Source organism: Chlorella variabilis, assembly GCF_000147415.1.
Source record: "Chlorella variabilis unplaced genomic scaffold CHLNCscaffold_22, whole genome shotgun sequence".
Classification (NCBI taxonomy): domain Eukaryota; kingdom Viridiplantae; phylum Chlorophyta; class Trebouxiophyceae; order Chlorellales; family Chlorellaceae; genus Chlorella; species Chlorella variabilis.
Genome location: NW_005435066.1, coordinates 848,422 through 870,465, shown reverse-complemented (window position 1 = coordinate 870,465; position 22,044 = coordinate 848,422). Strand labels below are relative to the sequence as shown.

The 22,044-nt window shown below is 66.7% G+C and overlaps 9 protein-coding genes across 9 annotated transcripts in view; 5 read left to right on the top strand and 4 right to left on the bottom strand.

Annotated features, from left to right (window-relative positions):
- The window catches only part of CHLNCDRAFT_138996 (hypothetical protein), a gene marked incomplete at both ends in the record, with an annotated part of 3,218 nt that extends 2,478 nt beyond the window's left edge, over positions 1-740 (top strand). The window contains 3 exons of the mRNA XM_005844590.1: positions 37-132; positions 349-428; positions 581-740. Coding sequence (XP_005844652.1) covers positions 37-132; positions 349-428; positions 581-740 — 336 coding nt within the window. The remainder of the gene's footprint in view (positions 1-36; positions 133-348; positions 429-580) is intronic.
- A 431-nt stretch (positions 741-1,171) lies between these two features.
- Positions 1,172-2,051, top strand: CHLNCDRAFT_138995 (expressed protein; the record flags this gene model as incomplete). The annotated part of the gene is made up of 4 exons (XM_005844589.1): positions 1,172-1,247; positions 1,356-1,432; positions 1,603-1,701; positions 1,902-2,051. 4 exons carry the CDS (start codon positions 1,172-1,174, stop codon positions 2,049-2,051), a joined length of 402 nt encoding a protein of 133 aa, XP_005844651.1.
- Positions 2,052-2,400: 349 nt separating this feature from the next.
- Positions 2,401-3,833, bottom strand: CHLNCDRAFT_138994 (hypothetical protein; the record flags this gene model as incomplete). The annotated part of the gene is made up of 4 exons (XM_005844488.1): positions 2,401-2,611; positions 2,769-2,931; positions 3,116-3,257; positions 3,432-3,833. The coding sequence occupies 4 exons, from the start codon at positions 3,831-3,833 to the stop codon at positions 2,401-2,403; spliced, it is 918 nt and encodes a 305-aa protein (XP_005844550.1).
- A 493-nt stretch (positions 3,834-4,326) lies between these two features.
- On the top strand, positions 4,327-6,741 carry CHLNCDRAFT_138993 (hypothetical protein; the record flags this gene model as incomplete). Its single annotated transcript, XM_005844588.1, has 7 exons — positions 4,327-4,359; positions 4,562-5,110; positions 5,257-5,469; positions 5,715-5,877; positions 6,092-6,177; positions 6,306-6,381; positions 6,581-6,741. 7 exons carry the CDS (start codon positions 4,327-4,329, stop codon positions 6,739-6,741), a joined length of 1,281 nt encoding a protein of 426 aa, XP_005844650.1.
- Positions 6,742-7,296: 555 nt separating this feature from the next.
- CHLNCDRAFT_138992 (hypothetical protein) lies at positions 7,297-7,849 on the bottom strand (the record flags this gene model as incomplete). Its single annotated transcript, XM_005844487.1, has 2 exons — positions 7,297-7,437; positions 7,700-7,849. The coding sequence occupies 2 exons, from the start codon at positions 7,847-7,849 to the stop codon at positions 7,297-7,299; spliced, it is 291 nt and encodes a 96-aa protein (XP_005844549.1).
- A 378-nt stretch (positions 7,850-8,227) lies between these two features.
- Positions 8,228-9,280, top strand: CHLNCDRAFT_138991 (hypothetical protein; the record flags this gene model as incomplete). The annotated part of the gene is made up of 3 exons (XM_005844587.1): positions 8,228-8,233; positions 8,447-8,607; positions 8,854-9,280. The coding sequence occupies 3 exons, from the start codon at positions 8,228-8,230 to the stop codon at positions 9,278-9,280; spliced, it is 594 nt and encodes a 197-aa protein (XP_005844649.1).
- A 506-nt stretch (positions 9,281-9,786) lies between these two features.
- Positions 9,787-13,818, bottom strand: CHLNCDRAFT_54500 (hypothetical protein; the record flags this gene model as incomplete). Its single annotated transcript, XM_005844486.1, has 8 exons — positions 9,787-10,266; positions 10,401-10,607; positions 10,808-11,045; positions 11,308-12,610; positions 12,797-13,072; positions 13,210-13,294; positions 13,405-13,534; positions 13,637-13,818. The coding sequence occupies 8 exons, from the start codon at positions 13,816-13,818 to the stop codon at positions 9,787-9,789; spliced, it is 2,901 nt and encodes a 966-aa protein (XP_005844548.1).
- A 192-nt stretch (positions 13,819-14,010) lies between these two features.
- CHLNCDRAFT_58886 (hypothetical protein) lies at positions 14,011-16,937 on the bottom strand (the record flags this gene model as incomplete). Its single annotated transcript, XM_005844485.1, has 10 exons — positions 14,011-14,218; positions 14,384-14,719; positions 14,867-14,987; positions 15,125-15,174; positions 15,313-15,383; positions 15,493-15,574; positions 15,729-15,811; positions 15,953-16,083; positions 16,232-16,529; positions 16,925-16,937. 10 exons carry the CDS (start codon positions 16,935-16,937, stop codon positions 14,084-14,086), a joined length of 1,320 nt encoding a protein of 439 aa, XP_005844547.1. The 3' UTR covers positions 14,011-14,083.
- A 168-nt stretch (positions 16,938-17,105) lies between these two features.
- CHLNCDRAFT_138988 (hypothetical protein) lies at positions 17,106-18,655 on the top strand (the record flags this gene model as incomplete). Its single annotated transcript, XM_005844586.1, has 6 exons — positions 17,106-17,180; positions 17,269-17,399; positions 17,562-17,742; positions 17,839-17,939; positions 18,150-18,252; positions 18,524-18,655. The coding sequence occupies 6 exons, from the start codon at positions 17,106-17,108 to the stop codon at positions 18,653-18,655; spliced, it is 723 nt and encodes a 240-aa protein (XP_005844648.1).
- Between the last annotated feature and the right edge of the window lie 3,389 nt (positions 18,656-22,044).

Genomic DNA, 22,044 nt, shown 5'->3' with positions numbered 1-22,044 from the left:
ACCCCCCCCCCCCCCCCCGCCCCGCCACCCTGCCAGGTGCTGGACACCGACTTCTTCCTGGTGGCCGCCAAGGACGCCTTCATGGAGGCAGCCCGCCAGTTCCTGTTTGAGAACTACTGCCGCATCCACCAGGTGGGCGCCCGCGGGCCGGGTGGCGGGGAGATGGGGAGGCGCTGGGGATGGCACGGTGTTTGGGCGGCTGCCGGGGGGGCAGCAGGTGGGAGCCCGGCTTGGCATGGGTCGGCGTGCGTTGGGCCGAGCGTCTGTGTGGGCTGCGTGCCATGGTCGGGAGCTCACCCATCCCGCCGCTGTTGTGGCTGCGCACCCCCTAATACCCCACCTCCGCAGGCCATCAGCATCAAGAGCCTGAGCGAGAAGCTGAACATGGATGAGGAGGCGACCGAGAAGTGGATTGTGAACCTCATCAGGTGTGGGTCGTCAGCGTCACGTTGGCACAGCTGCGCGGTTCTGCCTTGCTGGCAGCTGCTTCGATGGCAGGATCTTGCAGGCGCTGAGCATCCCAGGGATCCCGCATCCCTCCTTGCCCTCCTTGCTCACCCCTATCGGCCGCCCGGTGCAGGAATGCGCGGCTCAATGCGAAGATTGACAGCAAGGCGGGGACGGTGGTGATGCAGACGCAGACGCAGAGCGCGTACGAGCAGCTGCTGGAGCGCAGCCGCGGGCTGGGCCTGCGCACGCTGGACCTCTCCAACGCCGTCTTTGGCGCCATGCGTGCCTGAGCTCCTTGCGCGCACCAGGTGCTGGCTGCTCCTGGGCTGGCATGCCGGTTAAGCCGCTGTGCTGCCATGCGTTTCTTGCGCCCCTTTGCCCCTTGCTTACTTTCTCAGCTCCCCTTTGCCGCTCCCCGCTGCTCTTGCTATGAACACTACCTTACCGCGGTACACACACATGTGCAATGTAAAGACCAACGAACAGAGCACACGTGTGTCAGGGGCCGCGCCAGTGCCAGTGCCACGATCCGCTGACTTGCTCTGATAGCCAGCCACGGCACTGGTTTGAGCGTTGCGCTAAGGGCGCTGGGGCGGCGGAAGGGCGCCAAGACCACCCGGCGCTGGCGATCGAGCCTCGCTCCTTTCCTCGATCACCAGTACTGCTCCTGCATTTCACGATGCGCCGCGCAGCCTGGCTCCTCGCTCGCAGCGCGCAGTCGATGGCCTCGGCAGGCCCCTTGCAGGCCGCTTCAGCCGCGCAGCAGCTCGCCGCGGTCCCCTGGGGAACAGCAGCAGGTGGGGAGGGCGCCGCGGCGGGAGAATGTTACCACTGGGTTGTAGAGCTTGTGGGCCCTGTTTCTAGAGGCTCCAACCAACGCCCCTCCGCCTCACACACGCCTGCAGGAGCTGTCAGCACTGTGCAGTCCCGCTGGAGCCACTGCTCCTGCTCAGGCGACCTGAGTCTGCCGCCGCCGCAAAAGGTGCGCTGCCGCCGCCAAGGGATTGTGTGCCTGCATTTACTGCTGCTGGGTGCTCCATCGCAATGGCACAAAGCCGCTGAATGAGCCTAATGCTGTGGTCCTTTGGCCCGCCCCGCACCTTGTCCCCCCTCTCCCCGCCTGCTGATCACATCCCCTCCCTTGTGATGCAGGTGCTGGTGGAGTACGCACCCGCCGAGGTGGACACCTTCATAGCCTTTGCGGACGCGGTGGAGGAGGAGTTTGAGGGGATCATGGTGGACGGCGTGGAGGTGCGGCAGGGACCTTGCCTGCTCGGCAGCAGGCGGCAGCGCTTCCGCGCAGCACCAACAAGCCTGCTGCCTCCCCACCACCACCCAGCGGCAGCTCGGGGAGGCCGGGCAGGCAGTTACCTGAGACGCAGTGAACGATTTGCAGCTGAGGGTGGCAAGGCAGCATGCTGAATCCTGCTGCTAACGATTTTGCGCTGCAGGTGGATGGCCCGTCGCACGCCTTTGACATCAAGCTGGAGGATGGGCAGCTGGTGTTCAGCCGGGACGCCGAGGCCAGCAGCGGCCTGCCAGAGTACAGCGACCTGTTTGCGCGGCTGCGCCTGGCGGGAGTGCAGCCGGCTGCCATGTGACCAGCGGCTTGCATCACCGGCAGCATGTTCCGCACAAACGCGCCATGTTTTCCTGTTGAGAGCTTGTACCACTTACATCCAGACACACCGCATGTGATGTGCTGATGTGCTTTTTTGCACCCTGTATTTCTATCCACCTCATCTGACGCCTGGCTTCCGCAGCCGAGCTGCGGTGCATGGCGAACCTGTAAGCTACCCCCGCTGCACCGCAACACCGGGGGGGGGACCCCCAGCTCAGGTCTGAAAATCAGCTCGCATGCCAAAAACAAGCCTTGGCTAGGAATATCCGAGGGGAGCTGGAAATTTGTGCCTTGTGGTCCTGCCAGGCACTGTTTTGCGGCCGTGCGCGCTACACGCCCTCGCCCCCCTGGCCGACCACCACGCCCCGCTCCCCTTCCTCCACCTGGCAGGTGCTCCCGCTGGAGCGCCCGGACGCCGCCGCCTCCTCTGACACGCACCCAGCACGGCGGGACAGCGGGCTGGCAAATGCCTGGCGGTAGAAGCAGAGAGCCAGGGAGAGGCCGGTCGCAAAGGCCAGCAACACATCCTCTGCATGGTGCCTGTGGGTAGGAGCAGGCGGAGGATTGGGAGGGAGAGAATTTGCCCATCGATGGCAAGCGGTGGCAGCCAGGCTGCAGCGCCAGGCGTTTTTAAGCCCATGCAAGGCCTGAGTGTACGGCATGGCATGGCAAAGAAGCGCTGCGGGTGGCACAGCACCTGTAGTCTTGAAGACGGGTTACGCCCACCCAGGCCACGACCAGCAAGGGCAGAAGGCACAGCGTGCAGCACATCGGCGCTGCGCCGCTGTGAAACACGCGCAGCTTGCCCGCCAGCCACAGAGAGAGGAAGCCCAGTCCAGCGGATGTCCAAGCCACGTGCACTGCGCATGTGAAGGCAGGCAGGCAAGCAGATGGGCGTCATCCAGTTGATGGAACGGTGTGATGCATGTGATGCAGCTTGCCAGCACGACGGCTGAGCTCCAGCGCAGCCGGCATGGCATTGACCGCAGAGCGGAGGCTGGCTGGCAGGGGGGTAGGCTGGGAAGCGCAGCCTGGACGACCAACCTGAGGGGCAGCTGCGCATGCCCTTGCTCACCGCCACAGCCGAGGCGCCGGCCTCGCACAGCGGCTGGCCCAGATGGGACAGCACCGGCGTGAGGCCGGTGGGCCAGCAGCGGGCGATGAAGTCGGGGCGATGGCGACCCAGCTGCATGCGTCAGAGGCGGTGAGTGTGTTGCCCGATGGGCCATCGCTGTGAGAGTCGCTGCATGCAGCTCGCTGCCTTCCGGCCCAGCTACGCAGCTGGCTGTGCTCAGCAGTGCTTGCCAGCGGCTCCTGGCAGCCATGCAGGGCTCCGCCCCTCCCCCAATGAACAACCCACCAGGTTCTTGAGCAGGTTGCTGAGCGCCGAAGTCGTGGTCACGGCAGCTACTAGCATCAGCAGGCTGTGGTGCAGCTCCACTCGGGAAGACGTTCCCGCCAGGTGGGCTGCCAGGAAGGCGGCGGCTGGCAGGCCAAGGGACAGCAGCGGTACCACCCAGCGTGGTAAGGTGTCTGCGGTGTAAGGGTAGCTGTACCGCCAGAACTGCACGTCACTGCCGCCATACATGGCGCGGCGGAAGGGCTCCAGGCCGTGCAGCCACCTCGCCAGCACGGCTGTGGCGGCCAGGGCCACATACTGTGGCCAGTGGCGGGCCACCAGCTCTCGCCACGGCGGCTGCGCAGCCGCCGCATGCAGGAGAGGCGGCACCAGCGCGCTCTGGCTGTGGCTGGGAAGGTCCATTCCTGTAGCTAGGTGCCCGACTCGGTACGCTGCCTGGGAGGCGGCAACAGACGGGGGAGGCCGGCGCAGGGCTCCAACTATGCTGGTAGGGCCGTGTCAGTTATAGCGGCAGGGACGATGGTGGAGATGCGGAGGAGGGGCACCTGTCCAAGGCTGGCGAGATTGGTCCCACTTCTTAACCTGCCCACTGGCAGCATTCAACGCACAGAGCGTAATGAGCTCATTGTGGGGGAGGTGTGGAGGCACCATCCCCGTCAGCGCCAGCGTGGCACAGGCATCCATCCCCTCTTTCGACACCTACGCCCCACTCCAGGTGCTTAAGCTTAAGAGGCCTCTGGTTCACGCTATTCACAGCGCCGAGAGTGGTAGACCGGCCGGGGCTGTCCTGCCCTGGCCTTGGATCCATTGGCACGGCCTGCAGGCCGCCGCCTGAGCGGCCCAGCCATCAGTATGGCGCTGAATGATGCCAGGCAAATCTGGCGGCAGTGCTGCCATGGCTGCCGCGCTCTTCGCCGCCCATACAGCCGTCCGCTCTCTCTCAGCGCTCCTCGCCAGCTGAGCACATGTACTGCTACCTGCCTGCTGCTGAACGCAGGGAGCCCCTCCTTGACCCCGATGGGGACTCCTGCCAAGCCTCCAGCGACTGCCAGGAGACGCGGCCTGGACCAGGAGGCGAGCAGGCACCCCGTGGCGGCAGCGCTCGCCGTCCCACCTGCACCACGCTGCAGCTGGCGCTGGCCTTCTGCGCTGCGCTGGTGCTGGCGCTGTGCGTGATGCTTGCAGGCGCCCGCAGTGGCGGCAGGCGGTGCCCGCCTTACTGCCGCAAGTCCTCCTCCATCGCAATCCTGACCCTGCCACCCTGCCACACCACGCCCGCCCAGACGGCCTCCCCCAGCGGAGAGCCCTGCGAGGGCGGCGACGGCGATGGCATGCACCAGCAGCAGCTCCTATTGTGGAGCGGCATCGGCCTGCACAAGCGCATCTTTGGAGAGCTGCTCTCCTTTGACCTGCGCCAGCGAGTGTGGAGGCACCTGCGGCCCGCCCCCGGCCCGCACCCCGTGCCCCGCTGGAAGGCGGGTACCGCGCAGGCGGCTGCAGGGGGCATGGTGGTGGTGGGCGGCGACGCCTACACCCCCAACACCCGCCTGCACAGCTACAGTAACGACGTGTGGCGCCTGGCGCCGACGCCGGCGGGACACTGGACCTGGGAGCAGGCGGTCGTGGCGCCTGGCGCCCAGCCAGCTCCCCGCAGGGGCCACTCCACCATACACTACAAGGTGGGAATGGAAAGGAGCGGGCTGGCAGGCTGCGCTGATGGCGCAAACCGCCTGCTTGGTGCTGATGGGAGGAATGTGCTTACACCAGGACGCCGTCATTTCACTCACCCGCCCACCACCCTCCTTGCACCGCCACCGTGGCACAGGGCGAGGATGTGGCGGAGCACATCGTTTTGTTTGGCGGGCGCACCCAGGACAAGGCGCTGCTCAACGATGCCTGGGTGCTTAGCCTGCGCTGGCCCAACGCCACCTGGCACCAGCTGGCGCCGCAGCTGCCCTCCGGCTACGGCGCGCCCGCTCCCCGCAGAGGCCACTCCGCCGTCCTGGTGCCAGGCGGCAATGGCAGCTCGCCACACATGGTGGGGGGCGGTGGAGCCTGTGTGCAGGCTGTTCGGTAGCCACGCATCATCTGGGCTGCGCTGCCGCCGGCGGCGCAACTGCATTGCTGTCGCTGCAGCCGCTGCTGCTGTTGCTGCGCTGCTTCTGTTGCCAGTCCCTAGGCCTGTCGCCAGCCAGTTCCTTGCGACCGTGCCAGCCGCCGCCGCAAGCATTCTCCAGCTTTTGCCCTGCTCCTCTCCTTGTCTTCCCATGCCGTGCGCTGCAGCTGGTGTATGGCGGGCGGGAGGATGTGAAATACTACGATGACGTGTGGCTGCTGTCGGTTGGGGAGGGCAGCTGGCGGCGCCTGGAGCCCACCTCAGATGCCCTGCCCTTGGGCCGCGACCACCACTCCACGGCGGTCGCCGGCGGCAAGATGTTTGCGTGGGGTGAGGCGGCGCAGCAGGGCGACGTGGCGCACCAAGCATGCCTCGCCTCGCATAACAGCTGTTACAGCCTGGGCTAGGAAGCCGGCCGCCCGGGCTGTCAACTTGCCGCCGCTGCCTGCACAGCTCCGGCAGCCTTAAGGCTGAGCAAGCTTGCCCAGCTGGCATCCCCGCTGGGATCCAATGCCTCATTGCTCGCCTCTACCCCCTGCTGCAGGCGGGCGCTTGGGGCGCACCTACTTTGAAGCCCAGGCGCTGAATGAGCTGTGGGCGTTTGACCTGCAGACCCGGGCCTGGGAGCAGGTGTGGCAGCCTGCCACAGACACTGCTGCACACCATGACGGTGCTGGCACCCATCCCCCTCCAGTTCGGAGGGTGCTGCTCGTGAGCGCTGGCTGAATGCGGCACCATCAATCCTCCCATGCATGCAGGTGGAGCAGAAGGGCCCGGTGCCGCTGCCCCGCTTTGAGCAGGCGCACACGCAATACACGCCTCCGGGGGCCGCAGGTGGGCCGCTGCATGCTGCCCCTCCAGGCCGCAGCACAGCAGCAGGCACGGTGCTGCAGGGCGGCAGCAGGTGCCCGACTTCCAGCAGCTGGGTAGGGACAGATGCGGCGCAGCTGGGCTGAGACCTCGGCACGCTGCCCAAGCTGGTGCCGCCTCGCGCTGTTTCACATCGCTCGTGTGCGCGCCTGCCTGCCTGCAGCTCCGCGCCTGCTGGTCTTTGGCGGCCAGGCGGCCCACGTGTGCCAGCTGAACGACGTGGCGGAGCTAGACCTGGCCACGCTGACCTGGCGCCAGCTCAGCGCGCCCCGCTTCTGCACGCACAGGTGCCGCAAGGCCCACCGCCAGGGGCTCCTGGGCTGAGCCGTCATGCTTTGCCCTGTCTCCCGCTTTGACGTCAGCCTGGATGTCTCGCCTGCAACTTGCACACTAGTTTATTGCGACAGTGTTACACAACGGAGCCAGCAGCACACTTTGCATGATTCCTGCGCCTCAGGCGCGGTGCGGGGTTTTGGGCGTGTCCCTAGGCAGTGATGAGCAGCAGGTGTTGAAAAGAGCAGCAAACAGGAAGCCCGTGAAGAGCACGCAAGGCAAGCTGTCTATGCCATGCGATACAGCAGCACAAAAGCAGAGCATTCGGTCCCGGCTGTGGCTGAAGGGCACTTGGAGGCCGCTGCAACCTGGGGCCGCTCAGCGGGTGCGGTAGCGTCAGCTTCAGGGCATCTCCAGCGAGGCCTGCAGCAGGGGCCACGGCTTGGTTGGGAAAGAAGAGGGCGCTGCCAGCTGTACTCAGTACGCGAGACCAGCAACACGCAGCTAGGATGGCAGCCCTGTAGCGACGCCGCGCGGCCACCCCGCCCTGCCTGCCTGCGCCTGCCACTGTGGATCGGCGCGCGGGCCCCACATCTCACCCCTGGCTCAGTGGTGGCCGCCCTTCAGCTTGGCCTCCTGCTCGTGCTTGTAGTGGGCATACTCGCGGGGCCAGGACAGGGCATAGGAGAAGACGAAGCCGTAAGAGACGAGGTCCACCAGCGGCTTGCTGCTGCCGGTGTCAATATTCTGTGGGAGCAAAAGCAAGTGGGGTTGGGGCGTGGAAAGGTTGGGGCAGGTAGCGGGGCGACGGCGGCGCCGGATGCTGTGGCAGCAATGCCTGAAGCGTGGCACGGTGCGTGGCTGTGCATCCATTGCAAGCACGCCGCGCATTGTTGCGGCGGCGCAGAGGGCAGCAGCGAGCGAACAGCGGCAAGCCAGGTGGAAGACTGCCGCCGTCGCCCCACTCCCGCCCCCGCCCCCGCCCTGGCACCCCCGCGCGGCCGCCCACCTGGATCTTGTAGTTGTGCAGCCAGTTCATAAACCTCCCCTGCAGCTGCGCGGGCGTCCAGTGCTGGCCAGCAAACTTCTGCACGTGGGTCGGCACCTCCTTCAGCTTCAATTTTGTCAGCTCCTTACTGAGCTGCGCCAGGGTCGGCATGGCGGCGCGGCTGAGTCGGCGCTGGCCGAGTGGGTGAGGGTGTTTGGCAGAGGCCCGGTTGGAGGGAACCCTGGCTCTCAGAGCACGGGCCTGGACGATGGCAGCCAGATGGGGCGCGAGAGAGCGGCGATCGGGCCCCCACCGCCCCATTCTTCCCCATGCTGCCCACAGCACGCTCCTCACGAAGCGCCGGCCCGGGCGCCTCTCAACCCGCATGCATGCAGGCTTCTGTTTGTTGCGCCCGGCTCCCTGTCAAGCATCACATCCAGCAGCAACCCTGTTTCAGCAGGCTGCCCAAAACGCTGCTGCGACACCGATCAAGGCCGGTTCCGCTCAGTGGCCTGCCTCCCCTTGGCGGCCGACCCACGAGCACCAATAATGGCGGTGAGATGACCTCTGCGCAGGGGGCACACTGCCTGAGGCGCAGGAGCAGCGCAGCGGCGTCGGGCGGAAGGCGCAGGGTTGCGGTGGCACCCTCTTGCCTCTCGGCCAGACGTGCAGCAGACGCGTCGCAGTTGCATACAGTAGGATAAGGCCTGATATCATCGCTGCATTGCCCACACCGCGTGGCCCTGCCGCGCCCCCGCCTCGCCACAGGATGCACGGCGGTATGCCGGCCAGATTGACCTTCGCCGCCGCGGCCACAAGACCCACATCTGCGCAGCCTGCGACTTCCCCATCTCTGTCTACGGCCGCTGCGCCCCCTGCCTCCACGCCTACTGCCTCACCTGCGCAGCCAGCATGGCGCAGTGCCTCATGTGAGCGAGGGTTGCTGGAGGGCTGGAGGGCTGGGCTGGGGTGGCACCCTGCCTGGGAGGGCCGAGCTCAAGCTGGCGCATGTCGGCTGGCTGGCTGGCTGGACGGCCCTGACTGCGCCCGATGGTGCACGTCCCAGCCGGCTCGTTGTCTGCGGGCGCCGCTTGTAGTCTCCATCCCACACAAGAACACACTTCCCACCCACCCCCCGGCCTCCCCTGCCCCCTGCCCACCCCGCTGTGCCGCAGCTGCCACGCCCGCATCACCAAGCTTGAGCGCATCCCCGCCGAGTCGGGCCTGTTCATCTCGCCGCTGACGCTGCAGGGGTACCGCACAGAGGCTGACCTGGCAAGGCATGCACAGCAGCTGGACCAGCAGCTGCGCCAGCTCATGGCCGCCTCGGCAGGGGCCGCTGGCGGCATGCCACCCATGCACCACCTGCAGGCGGCGGCCCCGGGGCAGCCGGGGTGGAAGCCACCGCCGCCGCCGGGCGCGCCTCCTGGCGGCGGTGGCCCCGGCGGCGGTGGCGGGCCGGGCTTTGGCAGGCAGGCGCCGCCGCCGCGCCAGCAGGGCGGCGTCGGCCGGCAGCAGCCCTTCCAGGCGCAGGTGCCGCACCAGCAGCAGGCCAGGCCGCCCCCGAGGCATGGCGCGGGCGGTGTCATGATGCCCCGCTGAGCATGCAGGTGGCAGCCTCCCGGATGCCTGCCCCGTTCCACGGGCGCCACCTGTTGCTCCAGTTTTGCAGCCCTCCTGCTCTCTCTCCCAAATGCATCCATCCTGCTCGACCGCCTTGCTGTTTACCCGTTGTCTGCATTGCTCCAGGCTGGGCGGCAGCGGCGCTGCATCGGCACCCGCTGCCACACTAGCTGCCATGTCTCCTAGCTGATCCTAGCGCACATCACTCCTGCTTGCTTCTTTCTGCTGAAATGAATTATATCTGTTAAACTGCACTCCTTACACATCAGGCGAAGAAGCACAGAAGCAGAAATGAAAGAGGCTCTAGAGAGAAGAGCGAGCAACAAGGCAAGTGTTTATCACTACTCAAAGTGTCACATGTTGACATCACAATGCGTCGAGGCATCACGGTAACTGATGGCAGATCAAGTATCAATCGGGGACAACACATGGCAGAGGAAAGTGCATGAAGCAGTAGCAAGTTCAGCGTTCACAGCAGGAGAAGCTCAGCCGTTGGGCGGCGGCGCCCGCAGCAGCCTGCAGGCCGCCCGGTGCTGCGGCCACTCCTGCTGGCTGCATGCCTCGCTGCAGAAGCGCACCGTTCGACAGCCGCTGCAGAGGCGCCCCCTGGGGGCCGCCGCCTCGCTGGCACCCTCCAGCCTGCTGCACCGCGGGTTGGCACACTTGAGCAGCGCCAGCGCCCGCGCCCTCCGCTCCGCCAGCTGCCTTCCCTCGGGGCTGAGGGGCGGGCGGCGGGGGCGGGGCACGTTGGCGGCCTGCTCGGCGGCTGCCTCGCGTGCCTCCTTTGCCAGCTGAGCATCTGCCACATCACAGAGGACTTCCATGGAGCGCCTGTTGCGCGCATACTCTGCCTCCAGGCAGCCCTCCACGCAGTGCCGCACCTCGTCCTGCTGAGAGGGGTCGATGGGCAGGTGGGGCACCAGCCTGCGCAGCAGGCTGCTCCGCTGCTCGTATATAGGCAAGGCCTGCAGGGCACGGGGCGGGGTCAGCCAGGTGCAGTTTGTTGGATGTAAGACTGCGGCTGCTTTGCTCCTTGAGGTTGCCACAGCAGGGGTTCCGACCCGTCACAGCCCGTACCATCACAGCCCGCACCGCTCACCTGCGCCGCAAGCTCGCCACCCGGCCTGGCAACATCGGCCAGCGTCCCGCCTAGGCCGCCCAGCATGCGCAGCAGGGTGTTGTGCCGCGCCAGCGCGGCGATCAGGCTCGGCTCCAGCTCGGCTGCCCTCTCCAGCATGGTCAGCGGGGTTGTAAAGGCAGACAAATCGCAGTTGGCGAGTGTGGGGAGCAGGCTGTAGAAGTGAGCCTGCATGGTACAGTGGGAAGGTGAGCCTGCTCAGTAACCCTCTGATTTTTCAGCGGGCAGGCGGCGTGGGGGCAGACAACCCCATGTCTAAGCAGCCACGCCCCGTTCCTGGTGCCAGGCGGGCAGCACGGCCCAGCCAACCGCGGGTCCATCAACCGCCTGCCGCACACGCAACCGCGCCGCACTTCAAGTCTGCCCACCTCTAACCCTCGGTAGGCCATATCTGCCAGCAGGCAGCGGGTGTCCACGCCGGCCACGGCAGCGGTGCCGCCCTCTCCCAGGAGCAGGCGCCACAGGGTCAGCGCCTGCTCGTTCAGCATGCGGAGCAGCACACTGCAGCGCCCGCACTCGAGCGCCGCCCGAATCTGCGCCCCAGCCGGCAGCCGCGGCAGGGCGGGCAGGGCGGCCAGGTAGAGCAGGAGGCAGCACTCCATCCGCCTGCAGGCCGGGGGCACAGACATGTGCATGCGTGAGCATGTACACATGGTGGTGGTGGTGGTGGTGGCGCCCGGTGCAGACCAGACAATACACGCTCCCCCGGGGCAGAGCAAACAACGCACGCTTTCGTGTCCATTCACGTGTAACCAAGGTGTACAGGGGGTGGTCCCCGGAGCAGGCCACCCCCCCCCCCCACCACCACACACACACGCCGCCCTGCCCACACCGGCGCACACACGCAGCCCGGCCCACACCGGCGCACCCGCCCACACCGGCAGACCTGACATATGGCTCCTGCTCGCCGGGCGGCACCTGCTGCAGCATGGCGGCGTTGAGCTGCAGCGCCAGCACCGCCGCCCGGTCCAGGCATTCCGCCACGCAGCCGAGCGTGGGCTCGGTCACGAAGACCTCGGGCGCGTCAGGCGCTGACACGGGCACGGGCAGCGCGCCGGCTCTGCCCGCCTCGCCTGGCCGCCTGTCCTGTGCCGTGCTGCAGGCGTGCTGGTGGGGCGCCAGGGCGTGTGTGTAGCGGCAGGCGGTGACCAGGGCGCGGTAGCTGGCAGCCGCCGACTCTGGCGAAGCGGAGGCGTGGCTGGGCGGGGTGGAGGGGGCGACGAGCAGGGCGGCAGCCAGCTTGGGCACCCCCACTGACATCATCGCGGCCAGGGTCCCGGGCGCGTCGGGGTCGCGCCGCAGGATCAAGGGCAAGGCCCCGCCGGCGGCCGCCACCGCCGTCGCGGCGGTGCGCCACACCCGCTCGCCGCCCGGGCCCGGCTGCCACGCCGGCTGGCGCGGCAGCAGCGGCGCCAGGCGGAGCAGCGCCTCGGCGGCGCGGCAGGCGGCGGCATGCACGCCTGGCGTGCGGATGCAGGCCGACAAGTCGAAGCGTGGCAGGACCAGACACCATGAGTTGAGAGTGTTGAACCACTCCATCGGGAACTCGCCCCAGCACATGCCGCCAAAGCCGGGGCGGCGTCCCGCGGCCGCGCCGCGACCGGCGTCGGCGCCCGCCGCCTCTGCCACCTCCCCCGCCAGCTGGCACAGCAGCGGCAGGCCGCCGGGGCCGCCCAGCTGGCACAGCAGCCCCTCCGCGCGCTGCAGCAGGCTGGCCGGCAGCTGCTGCCCCTCCACCTCCAAAAACAGCTGCAGCACGTCATGCGCCAGGCTGGCCGTCAGCTCCAGGCACGCCGCCATCAGCCCCGCCTGCTCCCGCCTCTCCTGGGCGGCCGCCAGCCGCGGGTGCGCCGCCAGGCTGCCCGCCGTCGCCAGCAGCGTGGCGCGCCCCGCGCGGATGCTGCCCGCCTCCCAGGCGCGCCGCCCCTCAGTGCAGCACTCGTTCGCCATCGTCTCCACCACCTCCAGCAGCATGATACAGCGCTCGCCGTCCGCCAGTGCCGCCTCCCACTGCGCCTCTGGCAGCACGAAGCAGCGCGCACACAGCCTCACCACCTGCACCTGCACCTCGGCCTGCGCATGCACCACGGCGCGCAGGCCGGGGCAGGTGTCGGCAGCCAGCAGGTTGCGCAGCACGGGGATGAGGGTGGTGTAGGGCGGCACGTAGCTGTCTGCAGCGCAGCAGAAGCCAGGAAGGTGCAGCCAGGGGCCGCGGTGACGGCAAGAAAGAGCGGGCGGCACAGCAGGGCAGCGGGCGAGCTAGCCAGCCGGGGCAGACATGTGCTGTCACCGCCATATGGCAGCGGCATGGACTCCCCGGCAGCAGGCAGCCGGTGCACTGGCGTGCCGCCACTCACTGGTGACTGTCATGTAGGCACAGGTGGCCTCTGAGATGGCGCACACCCAGGGCGCCAGCTTCTGCGGCTTGAGGGAAGTGGCCGCCAGCAGCGCCGCCGCGCGGGACGGCATCACCTCGCACGGAGGCGTCAGCAGGCTGAGCAGGGCGTACACGGGCTTGGACGCGCACCACACGTGCCTGTGCAGCATCTCAACGGCGGCCTCCCGCCTGCTGCCTTGCAGCACCTCCGCCCGCAGGCTCCTCAGCTGCGGCAGCATCACCTCCAGCGGCACGACTGCAGGCAGCGGGGAGCTTGGAATCATTCAGCATGCCTTTGACTCGTGGGGTGGAGGGTCGGGCAGGGCACCCCGCAAGCCGCAGACAGGCCATCAAGCAAGCGCTGCATGCCCGGGCCAGCGGCAAGCGCCTCACCTGCCGCCGTCAGCAGGCGGATCCAGTCGGCCTCTGCCAGCTGCAACGCTTGGCTCTCCAGCAGGCCCAGCATCATGGCAAAGGCCTGCGCAGCAGAGCAGGGACCGGCAAATGTGATGGCGATGCCAGTCTGGTTGTCAACTCACGAGGCAGCAACCCCTTGCCACTTGGCCACCAGGACAGTGCTTGCTCAACCTGGGAGATTGCCTGTGCCTCGAAGAACATGACCCTATTCGCTGTGCTGGCATTGTAATTCGGCTGCAGCTGACGATGCCTCAGGGATGCGCTGCCTTCTGCCAGGCAGCCTCCTAGCCCCGCAAAAGCCCTGGAGGAGGAGGGGCAAGCGGGTGGCGGCGGCGGTGGCAGCGGCAGATGCATGCCGGGAAGCATTGCGCAGCGCTCGACAGGTGCTGCCAGCCCTTCCTACCTCGACACGGCCAAGGGAACAGGGCCAGAGAGCAATGCAGCCGCGCCACACGCGTTGGCAAGGTCGTTCAAGCTGGTGATGGTCGCCAGCGCGTCGCGGCTATTGCTCATTACTGGAAGTGCAGCATGGAGCCGCTCCACCCCAACGCCAATTGTGCCCCACACCGCGCTCGGATCCCCCATGCTTCTTGCGAACCACACACAAACGGGAGACGCAACAAAGCACCCCAATCGCCTCTGACAACGATGCAAGCCACTAGAAATGCAGCTGCCAGATCCGATGCCCACCAGGCGGGTGCGCAGCGGGACGCAGCATGCGCTGGCGGACCACCGCTGCACAGGAGCCCTGGCGGAGCACTATTGTGGCAAACGCTTCATATGTGCGTCCCGTCAGACTTCAATTCCACCAAGACAGCCGACACTGTATTTCTCTATCGGGATCGATGACCTATGGCTGCGGCGCCGCCATCATGGCCCCCACATACTCTGCCAGGCTGGCGTGCTTGCGCTGCAGCAGCGGCGGCTGCCCCGCCAGCCCCGCCTCCAGCCGCGCCAGCAGTCCCTGCGCCTCGACCAGCAGCTCCTGCAAGGCGGTGGGTGACCCTCAGCAACAGGGACTTTCCAAAGGATGCCAGGCCTGCCGGCACCGCTTCCACCTGCGCCGCCTGCTCCCTCACGTAATACAGCCAGCGGCAGCCTGCTTGGGTTGCTGCCCGCCATGCCTGCCAATGCTGGCCAACCCACCCACCTGCGCCTCGGCATCTCCCCCCAGCTCGCGGCGCGCCCCCGCCAGCTTGATGCAGCTGGCAGCCAGGTCCAGCGCCGCGGAGCAGCAGGCCGCCTCCCTGTCGGCAGCCGCCCTCGCCGCCGCCGCCGGCTCGCGCGCTTCTGGCCCGCTGTCTTCCTGCTGCTGCGCCTGCTGCTGCGCCTGCTGCTGCGCCTCCCGCTGCAGCTGTGTGGCTGCCAGAAGGCCACGCCGCAGCTGCAGGGCCTGGGCATAGAGCTCGGCCGCCGCTTCCAGCTCGCCCTGCATGTGCCGCAGCTCTCCGACCTTGTTCAGCGACACCGACAGAGCCTGCTGGGCCTGCACAGCGGGATCGGGCGCAGGGAAGGAGGTTGGCGAGTCGCGTTGAGCGGAGATGTGGGGGCAGGTCAAGGGCCTGGGGCTGATGAAGCAGCAGGGGAGGCCCCTCGGACACACAAGGAGATGCCCAGCCAGCCACCCGCCCACCTCGGGGTCATCCCCTGCCGCCCGCAGCAGCTCCACGCTGCACTGGTAGTGGCGCAGGGTACCGTCTGCGTCGCCCTCGGCGCGGCAGCAGTCACCCAGGCAGCCGCTCACGGCGCCCAGCCTGCGGCGCATGAGCGGTGCGGGCGTGAGGGGCGTGAGGGGTGCTGATGTGCGTTGGGGCTGGCGGGAGGAGCCAGCTAGGTGGCTTGGTTTGCCGGGGGGCAGCAAACAAGCAGCGCCTGCCTCCCTCCCGCTTGCCTGCACTGAATCACCGCCACCTCGGGCAGCACGCTGCCTCCCCCGGAAGTCTGCGAGGGAGCAAGGGGCAGGCACCCGTTTGAAATGCAGCAACCGGCCAACGACAGAGCCGCATCTGGAGCCGGGCCAACCGCCAAAGGCAGGCAACCTGCCACACGCACCACCCCCAAAGCGCCGGCGTCCCTCACCTGCTGCTGCACCGCCGCCAGCTGCTGCTGCAGCTGGCGCTGGCATGCCTGGAAGCGGTGGCGTGCGCTGCCTGCAGGGCGGCAGGGCATGGGATCAGCGGATATTGTCAGATGTTCAAGAAGCAAGCTGAGAAGGGCTCACAAGCAGCCAGAACAGCGGCGGCTGCAGCCCATACACGCCTGTGTTGCCGGTGGCGATGGCCCGCAGGCCCAGCTGCAGCAGGAAGGAGGCGCGGCTGCGCTCCCCCGCCATCCCCTCCACCTGCAGCAGCAGCAGCAGCAGCAGCAGCACAGGTTGAGAAAAGTCTCGGGGCCGGTCCCACATGCCAGGCGCACCAGGCAAAGCGGACTGCCACATGCGTACGGTGCCCGGCGGGCCCCTTCCCTGCCTGTCCCGGGGCCCCGGCAAAACGCACCTTCTGGGCAGCTCCAGGGGGACCCTCCAGCTCCCAGATGGTACTGGAGCCCGCATGGACCTCGATGTACCGCTCCACAAGCTCTGCAGTACATGGCAGTAACGGACAGGGCGCGGGGGCGAGGCGTGGGGGTGGGGCTGAGAGGCATCCCAACACCGCCCTCTGGCGTCGCAATCAGACCACCACCCACACACGCACACCACCACCAGCCACACGAAAGCCACCTTGGGTCTGCGGGTCGGGCGCGAGGCTGGTGATGTCGGCGCCGCAGGCGGGGCAGTCGCGCGCGTCGCGGATGCAGCCGGCGCAGTAGCGGTGGCCGCAGCTGGTGACCACGCAGTCGAAGAAGAGCGACCTGTGAGGTTGGGGGGAGGGCAGTGAGAGTACAGAGCGTAGATGTGACGGCATGAGGGGGACTGCACGCACAGGGACACGACGGCGTGCTGTCCTGCCCACATGCCAGGCGAGGCTGCAGGTGCCCGGGCATATGGGCAGGCGCTCACTTGCACAGCAGGCAGTGGAACTGGCCCAGCCGTGGGCCCTGGGCGCTGCTGCCAAATCCCAGCGGGCATACTGCTGGCGCTGGAGCGTCGGCGTCGGGCGCTGCGCCCTGCCGCGCTGCTGCGGCGGGCTCCGCCCCAGCTTCTGCCGCGGCTGCCACGCCCACACCGCCCATGCCTGCCAGGAAGGGGCACTGGCTGGCGGCCGGTGGAGAGCTGGCCGTAGGTGTGCCCGGATTGAGCCCCTTGGCCTTCTCCAGCGGCTGTTCACCATCAGCCGCAGGACGAACGCATGCTTCGGCTGCACACGCACCGCGCACGCCGGCCGGTGGCGGCGGAGTGGCGGTGGCAGCAGCGGCGGCGTCCCCAGCGGCCGGCTGCAGCTGCTGCACCGCCCTGCCGCTGAAGGGGCAGCCCCCTGATGCCGGTGGAGTGGCCGCAGCCTGCTGCCCCGCTGCAGTCTCAGATGGAGCAGCGCCCCGGGCGGGCCACAGGTGCCGGAAGGGACAGGACGACATAACTGAGCATGTATGCGACACACAGTGCTGTGCAGAAAGCCAGAGGCGCCAAAATGTACCAGGCTGATGTGTCCAGGCGCCAAAACTCACGCGGCCTTCCTCCCGGCGCTCTCGCTAGCGGTCAGCATTCTGTGCCCGGCTGCTGCATGCCAGCCCCATCCCTGCCAGCCTCGCCGACTTCGACCGCTCATATTCAGCAGCAAAAGCGAGGAGGAAGCGTCCTGACCAGCCAGGGCCCTCAGTGAGTGACGGCAGGGTGGGTAGCATCGCGCCGGTAGCGAGGCAGCACTGCCGCCCGCTTTCCCATCTCCACCGCCGCCGCCCTGCTCGCCCGCAGCCCCGCCTGCGAGGATGCGAAGATGACGCAGCACCGGCGACTGCGGGTGCTGGCCACGCACAGCTTCAGGACCAGCGGCAAGATCTTCAGCGAGCAGGTTTGCACTGTCTCGGGCGCCGCCACCATGCCTGGTCGGCCGCTCGGCCGCCGCCGTTCCACCACGCCAGGCCCTGCCGCCCCCGCAGATGCAACGGGCCGGGCTGGACAAGGCGCTGGAGGACCTGATCGAGGTGTGCTACATAGACGCGCCCAACGCCGCCAGCGGGCCCATCCCCGACGACGTGGCGCCCTACTTCCAGGGACCCTACCACGAGTGGTGAGGCGGCGCCGGGGCGCGCTGGCGCAGGCCTCGACGGCAGCAGCGATGCGCAGACGAAAGCTCTCGGTGCGCCTCGGGCATTGCTCTACCATGGCGGCGTGACCAAGCCGGTTCTTCTTTCCCGCCCCCGCCCTGGTTCGGTGCCGCCTGCCGCCGCAGGTGGAACGCCAGCCGGGATGAGCAGGGGGCGTGGACGTACGAGGGCTGGCAGCGCTCGGTGGCGGCGATGGAGGAGGCGCTGCGGCGCCACGGGCCGTTTGACGGCCTGATGGGCTTCTCCCAGGCACGGCCGCTGGGCTGGGCTGGGCAGGCGTTCAAAGCGTGGTTCACTGGCCGGCCGGTGCTCGGGCCAGCAGGCTGTGCTCGCATGCAGGCTGCGCTCTCATGGTGCATACCATGTGCTCCGACCCTCACCCACTTGGTCCTCGCTGTGCAGGGCGGCGCCATGGCCTCGCTGGCCATCGGCATGCAGCGCAGCGGCTTCGCCTTCAAGGACACGCCACCACTGCGCTTCTGCATCTGCTTTGCGGGCATCAGGTGGGGCGGCACAGGGCTGGGCTGATGCACAGGATCATGGCCGTCGGCAAGCTGCGCTGTGGGGCAGGACTTGGTGCCCACCTTGCTTTCTGGTGTTAGCACAAATAGCAGGAGGGCATGCAGGCATCCCTGTGCCCGCCCGTCTTCCCATTCCACATCTGTGTCCTCTTTTCCATTCTTCCTGCCCTGCTTTCTTTCTTTCCTCCGCAGAGTGCGCGATCCCCAGCTGGAGTGCTTTTACGAAGCCATGCGCCCCGCCCCCTCCCTGCACATCATAGGAGACAGGGACCCGGTCAAGCGGCTGACCAACCAGGTCCGGTGCACATCGCATGGGCTGCCGCTGCCAGGGTGCCGCTGCCTTGGGGTGGTGCTGGCCTGGTCACCAGCCAGGCCGTCTTGCTGGCGACGCAAGCATGCTGCATGCATGCGCAGGGCAGGGATGAGCCAGGGGCCCCACTCCCAGCCCTGCGCTGCTCGACACAATGAGCCGGATCACGCCGGCAGTCTGCAGTGCCCCGACTCCCCAGCATGCCCTGCCTCCCTGACACGCCTCGCCTGCGCCTGTGCTGCTCCCCCGCCTGCAGCTCATCGCTTCCTTTGACCACCCGGTCGTCATCAACCACACCCGCGGCCACGTCATCCCCGCGATGCAGCCGCCCGACCTCCAGCGCCTGCGCGCCTTCCTGCACGCGCAGCTGCAAGAGGCCAGCCTGTAGCGCCAGCTGGTGGCTGCCTGGCTGTTCCCTGCATGTTGTGTGCCTGTCAAACTGCGGTCGCGGCACGCTGCAATGGTCTCGCAGTGGATGGTGTAAGCAAGCTGACAAGTGACAAAAATAGGTAAACAAGCGGCTGCGCTACAATGAGGAGAGCGGTGGGGAGACGGAAGACGAGGGTGAGCTGCCGCTGCTGCTGTGCTGTTGCTACTGCTGAAAAGACCATGGTGGTGCTTCTGTGACCTGCTGCTGCCCCTGCCACCACCTCGGGACTGCAAGCAATTCTTAAGAAAGCTGCACCGCGCAAGCTGCAGCGCCTCTGCAACCTGCAGCAGCGGCAGGAGGCCCGCCAACACGGCACGCTGCAGGCCAAGCAGCAGCCAAGGCGGCAGAGTCGCACCCCCTGTGAGTGCAGGGCTGGCAGCTGCAGGTTCGGTGCTGGAATGCCGCATGCAGTACTGCTGCTGCTGCTGTTGGTACCTCGCAGCTGGCGGCGCTGCCCTGGCGCTCAAGCTCCTCTCTGTGTCGGTCAATGCTTCTGCGTCTGTGTGCTGCATTGCAGACACCTGGCAGGCATCGACAGCGACGAGGATGATCCCCTTTGACGGGGGCGGCTGCAGCCGAGCCGCAGCAGGGCCTGCTGCGCAAACATGCTTTGCGCAGAAAAGGAGACAGCAGCCAGGGCGGCAGCCAGCAGGCCTCCAGGCCAGCACCCAGCTGGGGCAAGGCTGATGTGGCCGCAGTGATGCCCCAGGCAATGGCCTTGGTACTAGTGGCCCTCGGTGAGCCAGGACGTTCCCTTCTTGTGATGCGTGCGCCAGCGTGAATACCTGGCAGACCCTGGCAGCAGCACACCTCCCTCGTCGCTGAGACTGGCTCTTCCTCTGATCTTGGTGGTGCCCACCCGCCGGGTGGTATGCGTGTGCTGCAGAGGGCGCGCCTACGCAGACGGCGCAGGGCAGCGGGCACGTCAGTCCTGAAGCGGGTCGAGGATGATGCCGAGGATGCACCAGGTGGGTGCATGGCCACTGGCAGATCTCTAGAGTATCGAGATGGGCAGATGAGCATCTGACTGATGACACAAGGCTGTTGTTTTCGGATTGCGGGGTTATTCCCGCACGCCGCAAAGAACATTGTCTGGAGCCGCACCCCGCCGGCAGCGCCCCCCATGCAGGCTTGACCCCGGGGTGATTCACATCGGTTCCAATCACCCCTGGAACTTCTCCCCAGCCATTCTCAAGCATTTTGCATGCAGTTTGTGCGGCTGTGAAAGCTTCTGGTCCATGGCTTCGGGTGGGCCCAGCAATATGCGGGTGCTGGGAGACGCGGCTGCGAGCGGCGAGGGGTTTGGGCCCGACTTCGTTCCTGAGCAGGCGAGCTAGGCAAAGGGGCCTTTCGTGCTGGGATTGGGTGGTTCGTGAGTGGCTGTTTGAGGGCGTGTCCCTCGCTCCCACCCCTCCTGTTGGGGGTTGGCACCGGCCTTTCTTGGCAAGCCTGGAAACCTTAAAACTGCCTTATGAACTGAATGCGAGGGTGCAAGGGCCTGGGCCATCACTTAAAGGCCTGGGCCTGGGCAAGGGCCTGGGCAAGGGCCTGGGCCATCACTTTCCTTGAAACGCAGAAAAACAGCCTCCTGGGTGCAGCCTGCTGCCTGTTGGGTGCAGCCTGCAGGCCTGAAGGATTTGTGCACCATATTGCAACTCTTGGCCTTCTGCAGCCGTTTCGGGCATTTGTGTTCACATTCTCTTGCTATTTGAATGCAGATCGCAGGTGCAGAGCTCGAGAGGCCCGCCCCCATGTCCAGCCGGGCTGTTGTGGCGGCAGCGGCCGAGGTGAGGGGTGTGTGGCCTTGCGTCTCTGTATGACCTTAAGGTCACAAGCTTGGAAATTGATGCCGGGGGCAATATCTGGCATAACCAAAAACCGACTTAACCTTGGGCAACCTAAAGGTTGTACATGCATCGAGTTGCATGCATCGGGTAGCATGCCCACTTCTTGAGAGGTTGAATTTCAGCAAGAGCAAGCAGCGGCGCATGCGGCTTGTAGCACTGCCACCTCTGCTATTAGCCTTGCATCTTCACGCCTCCATGCAGCTTGCAATGCTGGTGGCGCTGGCGATGAACCCCGCCGGTGGGGACTCTCAGGGCGGCGACGTGGGTGGTGCACAGGTGGGGTCCTTGTACCATGCATGTTGCATTCGGCACTATGCATTCTGCAATCTGCTTCCCAGCTGCATGCTGCATGTCTCTGCGTCCATCATGTTGCTGTGGTTCACTGATGGCATCCACTGCCTGGCTGGTTCCCTGCAGGCGGAGCAAGGCACGCAGGCGGTTGTCCACGTGTCCACGGGTGCCGGCCCCTCACAGCAGCGACTGTCGGTGGGTGTTGACAACATGACTGGCTGCCTAGATCTGTGTGCTGCCACTGCCTTTGCCAGGTGTCTGGTAGGGAAATGCCCTGGAGGTGGGCGGGCGTCTGCCGTGTGTACTTCCAACCTCCTCTAGAGCATGCCAACAGCACCCGACAGTCGTGCAGAGCGGTCCACATGGCAAGACGCGGAAGCGTGGCGAGGAGGATGCCCTCAACCTGGAGAATGGTCACCTGACGGAACCCCCCGCATGGGCGGTGAGACGGCACGGTTCTGTGCTTTTGGGGAGGAGGTTTCTTGGTTGGTTGCACTCTTGGTTTGTGTTGGCACCTCCACAATATTTTCGGTGCAGCCCGAAGGCTGCACTCTGCCGCATATTGTCTGCATTGTGCATTGTGCAGGGCTTCACTGCTCCAGCCTCGCGTCAGGCCTGGGGGGCAATCGACTCGGTGCACCCGCCAGGAGACGCCATTGGTGCAGTCATCAACACCGCCATCTCTGGGCACTCCCGGTGCAAGATTAATGGCGGCGCCGGGTAAGGGCCGGTGGAGTGTGCACAACCTTCATCTCCCCATTGCGCGCCGGACCTGCGTGTCCTGACCGCTGACGCCGTTCCTCTACCCACCAACGCTCCCGTGTGCCGCGGTTAAGAAAGGCCTTCTTTGAAGGCGCTGGAGCTAGTGTCTAAACCCTCCGAGAGGGCACAGGTTCGATTCCCTCCCATGTCGAAACTTTGTGAGGACAAACGCGGCATAGCTGACCGGCTCAGCGCCAATCCAAGCCAATTCCTTCGGGAACGCCTAATAGAATCGCCAAGGCTTCGGCACAGGCCTCCCCGGGACCCATTCACTACTAGTGGGGGGTACTGCACTTGGCGCGTCGGGCAGATCAAATAATGGTCTAAAGCTAGACGTTAAAACCGGGAAGTTAAGCTTGTGGAGGCTCTTCCCCACCTTTACCTTTACCTTTACCTCCCAGGTACAAAGGGGCGCATGATGGGCAGGGCCCATCATCCCGTGGGATC